This window comes from Prosopis cineraria, unplaced genomic scaffold, assembly GCF_029017545.1.
Source record: "Prosopis cineraria cultivar Desert tree isolate PC_DT_omini unplaced genomic scaffold, ASM2901754v1 PC6, whole genome shotgun sequence".
Lineage (NCBI taxonomy): Eukaryota > Viridiplantae > Streptophyta > Magnoliopsida > Fabales > Fabaceae > Prosopis > Prosopis cineraria.
This window is the reverse complement of record NW_026555337.1, coordinates 36377957-36388604: the sequence shown is the minus strand read 5'-3', so window position 1 is coordinate 36388604 and position 10648 is coordinate 36377957. Positions and strand designations below refer to the sequence as shown.

At 28.1% G+C, this 10648-nt stretch overlaps 1 protein-coding gene across 1 annotated transcript; it reads left to right on the top strand.

Moving 5' to 3' along the window:
- The first annotated feature begins 3870 nt into the window (after nt 1-3870).
- Nucleotides 3871-7051, top strand: LOC129314452 (isoliquiritigenin 2'-O-methyltransferase-like). Its single transcript, XM_054957892.1, has 4 exons — nt 3871-4337; nt 5300-5613; nt 5969-6033; nt 6481-7051. The coding sequence occupies exons 1-4, from the start codon at nt 3916-3918 to the stop codon at nt 6772-6774; spliced, it is 1095 nt and encodes a 364-aa protein (XP_054813867.1). The 5' UTR covers nt 3871-3915; the 3' UTR covers nt 6775-7051.
- The last annotated feature ends 3597 nt before the right edge of the window (nt 7052-10648 follow it).

Here is a 10648-nt window from a genome sequence, read left to right as displayed (position 1 = left end):
AAATTTAAATAAATATTTAATAGATTCAATTTACTCAATAAATTAATTTCTGTTACTTAAATTTTATAGTAGAAGTTAGGATGTTACATGTCACTTGTAACCTTGGGCCGTGCCATGCCATCTGCCACAAGTGCATCATCTCATGTCATGTCATAACATGGATCTCATCTGTATGTGAACAATCTAATTAACCTGTAATTATTCTCTACCTCATAATAATAAGGTGGATTTAAATAATGTTTCATATTCTTCTTAACAATAATTTGTTATAAAAAGCTTTTTAGTAAGTTCTTCTTTTGTTTTTTTTAATAACAATGGAAGTCTAAGCACTGGGTAAATTCATGTGACATCCTTGTCCAAAAACCAAAAGCCATCAGAGCTTAGTGGATAAAATAAATGCCATGTGTATAGCAGACCAATCATCAAGTATACGGTATGCCAAGTAGTCCATAATACCATTTGTATCTCTTGAAATTTGTATGTACAACTTTCAACATCTTAATCCCTCTGAATCAAGCTTTGAATATCTATAATTAGGGGTGTTCACGGGACAAGACAGGATCAGCACCCCCATCCCGCGTCTCGTCCCAGAAAAAAGATCAAGACTGAATTTTAGTCTGGTGTCTCTTCCTGTTTTGAAAGTCATCCCATCCTGTTAGAAGTCAGGATGGAATCGAGATAAGATCGAGATATCTCGCCATCCCGATAAATCAAATAATATTGAAAAAAATTTGGATAATAGCGTTCATTAAAATTTTAAATTACATAATTTATTAAGTTTAAAATTAAAACAATACAAGTACATAAATCACAACAATTTAAAGTCAGTTATTGAATTACATTAATCACAACTATACATTATAATAGCAAATACAAGTGATCTTTATGCTATAAGAGTAGCAACAAAAAGTAAGTCAAGCACAACATCAAATTATCATTCTTCTACTTTAGTGGAGATGTATTAAACTAATTAGTTTTCTGAAAATAAAGCAAAAAATACGTTATAAATAAAATTTATTAAATAAATAGATATAAGAATAAATTATATTAAGATATTTAAAATAAAAAATAATGTATATATAATATTCGAGACAGGACAGGACGTCCTGATGGTAATCCTGTGTCTCGTCCCGTCTCGAACCCTTTTCTTGTCCCGTCCCCTAAAGTCACGTCTCGATTATTTTCAGGTCGGGACAAGACCTGTCTCGATATAATCAGGATGATACCAGGTCCATCGAAACGGGTTCAAATTGAACACCCCTATCCATAATAGCACCCTTATTCGAGTAACTTTTTTACAAGATGACCAAAAATTGAATCTAAAATATCAAATTCTAGAATGTTTTTACTGTGATATATTTTTTATTTATCCTTTAAACAATTTTAACTTTAGATATTATAATGGAAGAATTACATTTAAAGACCACTTAAAAAAATTAATCATAGACAAGGACTAATAACAAGTTTTATTAAAAAAAATTACATTAATAATAATTCATTCTGTATTAGTTCTTATTTGCAAATAATTTGTTTAAGTAGTCTGGATGTGATTCTCCCTATTATAATTTATATTTAAGATTTTTTTAATTTATACATTGCTATGTAAGTAAGTATTTGTCTAACCTATTTTTAAATGAAAGTAATTACCCATCAAGATTTAATTAAATTAAAATAAAATACTAGCTTAATAACATCATTCTTAATAATGATGAACTATATATGTCTAAAAGAGAATATGAATAATAAAAAAAATTATTTAATAATTAAAGTTAACACATTTTCATTATTATTCCTTTTATTTTTTGATCCTATATATAATTTAGTTCTCATTATATATATAAAAGAAAAAATTTTAATTTCATAAATATCTTTTGAATGATAATGTTATTTAATTTTAAATTTTTAAAAATAATTTATAAGATATTTTTTAATTATTTAAATGATAACTTTATAAATTATTTGAAATAAATTAAATTTAAATTTATTTTTTAAATTAATTTTAGTGGAAAATTTTATATAAATTAATTTTAATTTTAAAATTATTTTTCATAAAAATATTTTTGACAGTAACAAAATATGGCCACAAAAAGTTATTTTTGAGGCAAAAATTTACTTTCATGGGCAACAATTAAAAATGGCCACCAAAAATCCACCTTTAGTGGTCACAATTAAAAAGTGTTGCAATGAGTAAAAACAGACCTCTGGTAGTGATATTTTTTATCATCACCGAAAGGTTTTTTTTTCTTTTTATAGTTATGGGGCCTTGGGTATTATAATGTAATATATGAATAAGATCTAAATTAATTTATGATTGATAGGATTAATCAACATATACTTTTAAGGTTAAAATGTATAAAATCTTTTTAAACTTTGAGACAATTGTAAATAATTCCCATCACTTTTAAAAGTTTAAAATTAACCTCCTAACATTTAATTTTATTTTGCAAAACCTTCTATTATTAATTATGTTATTTTTTTTATGACGGTTAAAATATCATTCAACTAAAAAATATTATTAAACAAAAATATTATATTGTATAATTATTTAAAATAAATTTTTTATATTTTTTAAATAATTAAGACATTGATAATAGCCAAAACAAATATTATTATCGCCAGAAGTGGATAGGTTTCTAGAAAAAAATATGCTCTCTAATCAAGAGTCTCTGGTTTGAAACAATATGACCTTCCATGTCTCTTTTTCTCCTTTATTTATTTTCTTTTTCTGACTTTCTAAATAAGAAATATATTTTTCTCCAAATTTTTTATACTTTTCTTTTCTTTCTATTTTTTTTTTCATCCAAATATAGAATAGGAGTAATTAACATGACATGACCTTCATGCCTCTTTTTCTCCTTTCGACTATCTAGATGAGAAAATATACTTTACTGTTGATATTTCACACACAATTGTATTCACGACCTTAAGTATTTTTGGTTAACTTACGTATGAAAACAAAAATTTTGAAAATTAAATCAAATACTCCTGCAATTGTAATTTTATATTGTTATTATGATTATTTTTATTATTATTTTAAATTAAATCACAAGTTTCCTCTGGAATTTTTGAGTTCTTATGTGATTATCATGATATCATCACTTCACCAAAGTCGAATCTGATTGTGAAAAGTGGAAACCATGAGCCCATTTGTTTAAGATTGAAAAATATGTATTTTTTAGCTAGTTTAGATATTTTATAGAAAGAAATTTATTTTATAGAGATTTTATAAAAAGAATATATTATTTTATATTTGATTATAATAATAAAAAATAATTATTAGTTAGTTATTTTTAAATTTTATAATATCTTAATTTTGTTTCATAAAAATAATTTATTATTATATTATTTTAAAATTTTATAATATCTACGTGTAGCTCTTCTTTTTAAAATATTTTTTTATTAAATTATTTTTAAAAGTTATTCAAAGTAGTTTTTTAAAATAATCAGCATTATGCTTTTTTTTGGGACTTTAATTATTTTTAAATATTTAAATAAACATAATAAAAAGTTAAAAATAATTTAAAAAAAATTAAGTGATTTTTTAATAAAATAAATTAAAACAAACGGGTCATATAATTCAATCAAATGCTATCATCTTTCGACTTTCTACTCATCTTTGCTTTCACGTTTCTGTTTTAAATTTATTATTTGACTTCACGCCTTCATGGCCAAAAAAATTAATTATCCTTTGATTTTTTAAAAGTAGCATTATGACTTTTGCAATCAACTTCGTGGATGAAATTCTTTTTGCAATAAACTTCGTGGATGATTTAATAAGCCTCATGTATATGTGTATTTTTTTTCACTAGAATTTCGGCTATAAATTTCTGCATGCTGCGAGGTTCAATTACACATGCAAAGTTCGCAAAAATAGAAAAGTAAACAAACAAAAGAAAGGAGGAGGAGGGAGAAGCCATGGCTTCATTGGGTTCTAAAGAGACTTGTCCTAATGAAGAACCAGAAGATTCATATGCCCTTTCGGCCATGCTTCAGTGTTGTAGCCAGATCTATTGTGCAGTTCTTAAAGCTTCGCTTGAGCTCAACGTGTTTGAGATCATAGCTAAGGAAGGAGGAAGACATGTGTCAGCTTTTGAAGTTGCCTCAAAGCTTCCAAGTTCATCTCAGCACAAAGAATTGGCTTTCAGGATAGATCGTCTCTTGAGGCTTCTTGCAAGTCACTCTCTTCTGAATTTTTCAATTGGTGAAAAGGAAGATGGCAGCACTGAGAGACTCTATGCGATTTCTCCGGTGGGAAAGTACTTTGTTGGTGGGGATGATGGAGGATTCTTAACTCTCTTCTCATCATTCATTTGCCATAAGGCACTTATGGATGCTTGGTAACTTTTTTTCCATAAAAAAGATATTTTTTCATGAATTTCATATTAAAGAGTCTCACAAGTGAAATGGGTTTATAAGCATGATAGATTTCTTTCCTAACAGGCTAGTCTTTTGTGATAAACCCTTTAGAGTGTACTCATAATTGGCCTATCATTGAGAGGCCGATACCATGAAGAGGGGGCAATGCTATGAGTCCTATGTTGATGAGCCTTATAAGTAAAGTGGAGAATTTTCCATCCAACAGGCTAGTATTAAAATGAGTTCTCCTTTTATACTTGTGTTCATAATTAGCCTTTCATTAATTAAGTGGTCGATGTCATGGAAAGAGGGCATTGTTATGAGTCTCATCTTAAGAAGCCTTACAAGTGAAGTATGAGGCTTCCACCTAATAAGATAGTCTTTTGAGATGAACTTTTTCTTTTAAATTTGTGCTCCTAACATATTCCCTACAAATTTGGTTTATTATATTTCATTGCAAAGTACGTGATCCACAATCTAGTTATCTCAGAAAAACTAATTTGCTTTGATTGAATACACTTGTTAATTGTTTCTAGGAAAAATACAAGAGTAAGTAAGTCCTTGTACTTTGATTATTTCATTTTATTTCTTGTCCATATAGTTTTCTTTCATTATTCACAAACCCTTCAGTTTGATCTGTATTAAACGTTATAGTCCCTTTGGTTTTAAAAATGCATATAAGATGATGATACTGACCAAGTTAATTTTGTTGGTGTCTTTACTTAACTAATCTCTTTGTTGATATGATAAAAATCTGTTTTGACTCTATCAATGCTGGTTCCTGGTCCTTTATGTATTTTTAAAATTATAGAGAAAATGTTGCAAATGGATCGACTAAATGAACTGAAAATAATAAAAACAAGCTATAAGATTTAATAATAAAATGCAATCAAAATATGAGGACCTACTAATATACTTTTCTTGTTTCTATGTTTTGATGCAGGATGAATTTTAAGGTGGCAATTATAGAGGAAGACAATGACTTATTCAAGAAAGTTCATGGAATGCCAATGTACCAATACGCTGAGAAAGATCCAACATGGAACAATATTTTCAACAAAGCAATGGCCAACCGTTGCAACATAGAAATGAGAAGAATATTGGAAATATACAAAGGATTTGAGGGAATATCAACACTTGTTGATGTTGGTGGTGGAACTGGCCAAAACCTCAAAATGATTGTCTCAAAGTATCCTTCAATTAAGGGAATCAATTTTGATCTGCCCAATGTTATTCAAAACGCAACACCTCATCCAAGTACATCAAGTTCATTATCTCTACTAATACTATGTTTCCACTCCATCTCTCCAATTCTAAATGCAAGAACTAGTTAACTAATTTACATATATTCATGAATTGAGTTGGTTAGTTATTTGTAAAAAAATATATGTATTGATTTCCTTAAGATACCCTTGTTAATTGTGTGTAATTAATAGAGGTCGTTTTATGAAAAAATAATAAATGAGAGAGACAAAAGATATCTAGGTTTTACACTTAGAATGGAAGCAAACTTGTCAACTAGTTTCTGTAGTTGAAACTGAAGGGAGTTTTTTTTAATTTTTTATTTAGTAATATTATTAAAATTATCATTTGAGGTTCAAATTTTATGAAGGGATCGAGCATGTTGGAGGGGATATGTTTGAAAGCGTTCCAAAAGGGGATGCCATTATGTTGAAGGTTAGTGCGAAAGTTTGTCATCTCAGTTTCAACTTCATATTATATTAGATATGTGAATAAGGATATATTCTTGACTACGTTTATACAAAAATATATGTGAATAAGTATAACATAACACATTAATTAGTCAAATAAGATCTTCGCATGCCTCTATCACATGTATATATGCTTTTCTAATTATGGTCATCAGGTTAAGTTGGCTACAATTTCAAATCCACACCAAGCCTTTCAACGTCATGAATGTCATATTGTCAGACAATAACTATTATATTCATGTTTAGCATTATCGTATTAAAATATTGCGTCATAAAATGGCATTATATATTCTCAAGTATCTCATAGACTAAATTTAAAAAAAAAATCTTGCGAGATGATCGACATGACCAATCAGTTTTTCCATATATCATGAATCTTCTTTACGTTGTGGGTAATATATATGTTTTGTAGGCTGTGTGCCACAATTGGTCGGATGAAAATAGCATAAAAGTGTTGAGGAAATGCCATGAATCGTTGCCAGAAAAAGGGAAGGTCATAGTAGTGGAATACATAATGCCTGAAGAAATTGGAGCAACAGAGGAAGCTAAGTTCGTAGCAAGCTTGGACAACATCATGTTTCTTCATGGTGGAGGAGAACGAACTGAGAAAGAATTTCAATCTCTTTGCAAATGTTCTGGCTTTTCTGGTTTCAAAGTCGCTTCTTGTGCTTTCTCTGCTTTAGGAGTCATGGAATTCTACAAGTAATAATTACACACACACACACACACAAAGTGATCTTATATCATATTCTCTTGTTTCAAATGGCTGTTTAGAGGCGTCTCTTAGACTTGGCATAAATGAATAAGAATAAATTTACTTAAACCAAAGCAGCTAGGATGAGATGGGACATTAGTAAATGTCTAAAGTTTAACTCCTCTTAATGTAATAAAAAATGAGTATAAAATATTATGTTGCGTTTTAATAGATTTAATTTTTTTCATTATATAAGTAAATTATAGAAAGCTTTATTTTTTATCATTAGTTGACTAAAAAAAGGGAGAATGAAAATGAGGATCTCATAAGAAAATTATTGTCAAATCAAAAAATTTAGTACTGAAACATGAGAGAAGGAAAAAAAAACAGAAAAGGACATAAAAAAATACAGAAAATGACCAAAAAATTACAGATAAGGGTCCAAAAATTATAGAAAAGGACCCAAAAATTACTTATTATTTGTTTGACAAGTTGACAATTTTGCAATCCCTGCTTGACATGACAAAAGATAGATCATGGACCTATCATTGGAATGACAACAACACTGTTATTCTTACTTGTTAAATTTCTTACATTATTTGTTAATTTTGTAATATTATCTTACTTGTTAAATTTCTTACATTACTTGTTAATTCTGTAATATTATTTGTTAATTAACACACTTGTATGGCTCAATAATGACAATAGAGGGGAAATTTTAGGGAAGAATGTGAAATGAAAAATTATTTTTTAGTATTTACTCTTGCTGGTAAAATCCTCAATATGACCTTTTTTTTATAATCAAATTCTCAACATGACTTGTTAAATCTTTAACATCTTGCTAAATCCGTAGTTTTACTTATAAATTTATCAAGCCCTAATTAAAATTGTAACCTGTCAAATTGTCATGCAATTATTTACCAAAACGTGTTAAATAATTCACTAGTTTTCTTTTATGAATTTAACGAGTAATGTCATTGATTTAACTAATCATGTTAGTGGTGAAACAAGGGGTGTTAGGAATTTGATAATTAAAGTTTTTAACTATGAGTTTCCTTCTCACATTTCTCAGTACCTATAATTATTTAGCAAAACAGGTTAAATAATTGACAAGTAATATTATGATTTTAATATGTCATGTTAGTGAGAAACCAAGCCTAATAGATATTTAACAACTAAATTTAGGAATTTAACAAGCAATGCAAAGGATTTTTACAAGCAAGTTGAATGCTAAAATAATAAGTTTTTCATTTGAAGTTTCCTCTCCTAACATTTTTCAAGTCCTGTAATTACTTGCCAGCACAAGTTAAATAATTGACAAGTCATATTTCAAAATTTGCAAGTAATGTTTAGGATTTAACAATCAGGGATAACAAAAAATTGTCACCTATCATACCAATGCATGAATCATATTCTTCACGGTTTATCAAAAATCGGCCACTCATGATAATTGACCATTATTATTAATATTTTAACAAGTAAGATAACATAAATCACAACTTATCATTAATTTAAAAAAGAACATTTTTAGACTTCATAAAAAAGTTCATGCTAGTACTTGTAATAGTATGTGATCAAATAAAATTAAATATCCATTTAAATCAAAAAACAAATATGACATATTCACCAGGTTATTGCAACCCATTTTTTTAAAACACTACATGGGTTGTGTACATATGCACAAGAACTATTTATATATAGTATTGCCATCCACAATCTTCATAAATTTCTCCCTATATGAAATATTCAATATTATAGATATGCAACACCTTCATAGAGCCACCTATTATGCTATATTAATGCTGCATAACAATTTATATCAGAAATTAATAACATAACAAGCATTCTATAAGTTCATGAATTATTCTGCATTTTCACATATCAAAACTAGATATTTGAAAATTGACAAGCATTCTTAACTATTTGACAAGTGATTTACTAAAATAACAAGTCATTATTATAATTCCGCATCCTAGAAGTTAGAATCCTTAGGTACAAGTGGGAATGAATGTGCGTCAGTAATAACATTTAGTATGAAAAATATTCATGATCGAGCTGCTATCTATGCTTCTGTGATTACAAAAGGAAGAAATTGAAAATAGAATAGCCTTCCACTATCATGATTCAATTATCCTATGCAATCTTTAATAGTGATGAAAGTGAACGATCCGTTAATACGTGATGATGAACGTTCGATGATATATGCCCTAAAGTTGACAATAGCTTTGATTAACCCAAACGAAGGACCATATCTCACTAGAAAACTGGATTAGTTGCCTTCAACTTTTGCAAAATAGGCTCCAATTATGATTTGTACAAGTAGTAGGAAGTTGTGTCTGAGGCTGAGCATCTATGAATATAGCATTTAAATAGCAAGGGCAGTAATGTCATTTCACTGCAAAACTTAATTTCACTTCAGTCTCAAAATCCTACAATAATTTTTTAAAATTATTTAGGCTTGATTTGTAAATATTTCACACCTGTGGTCCTATAATGAAATTCTCCCATTTAAAATTCTACTTAGCATAGAAACATTAATTTCAAAATTCTATCTAGTTGATAACCTACAAATCAAAAATCCTTTCCTTTGTAACTAATATTTTCAAAACCAAACCAGATATTGAACCAGAAAGATCAACAATTCACGGTTCACATAGTTCAATTGGGTTAGACTAATAGTCAAACCAATGATGTAATAAATAAATTAAAAAATTATACATATATGTAATAATCTAGAAATAAGAAATAAATATGAAATTGCTACTTAACTTAAAAAAATAAAATATTTTAAGTTTATCATGACTTAATAAGTTATATAATACAACATAACATCAAATGATTAACAAAATTGGTCATTTCCTAAAAAAATTTAATAAAAAAAAAGTTTTTTTGAACAGTCCAGTTCTTTAAAATTGGATTTGATTCTCAGTTTGATTGTTGGTTTGAAATGGCTCAACCCGACTCAACCTCCAAAATAGTTTTCATATATTGACCGAACCAAAATTCAAACTAGTTGACGGTCAGACTGGTCTGACTATTCGGTCCAGTTCAGTTTTAAAATCACTGTTTGTAACCACAAGGAACATCAATTTCACAAACTAAATTCTTAACACTTTATGGATAATAATTTTTTTCCTAACTTAATTAAATCATTAACTTCAAGTTCACTTGATATGTGAAAAATTAAATGTGAATGAGAAAGCACTCGCTCGCATAATACAGTTCTTGCAAGCACATAATTTGTAAAACAACTCTTCACTTGGAAAAGGTATATTTTGAAAATGATAGTAAGACCTCATAAAATATTTATATTCATATTTCAAATTCATAATAAAGCCCATTACTTAACACAAGTTATCAAAATCATGGTATAGAAACCAAAGAGAAAAGTGAAAACTCTCACTTTAATTTTAGAAAAATATTAAATTCTTTATTCTTTGATCCGCAGGCATAATTATCAAATGCTTCTAGAAGGTTTCCTACAAATAAGATTGGAGGAAGTATTTAGGATAACAATAATGAAAAAAATCCAGGTCATAGGTTATAATTGATTTATGGGTTCCAACTAAGAGCTACAAACATGAAGGAACAATTATCTTAGCATGACCCCTCTTATTATTCATCATATTAGTCAATTTATGAGCAAAAATATTCAATATCAAGTTTAGTAAATGGGTTTTAGTGCAAAAATAGACACATCAATATCGGGTTCATTTATCAATATACGTACTGGTAAAGATATCAAATATAATTGTGGAAGGTAGGTTGATGGCTCCTAGGCCTACTAGCTAACTTAATCCTAGATTTAATCTCATGTTATCTTTCCTATTATTTTTTTATTACCTGTCATTACCTTTTTAGCAAGATACTAGGGATTAGATTTTAC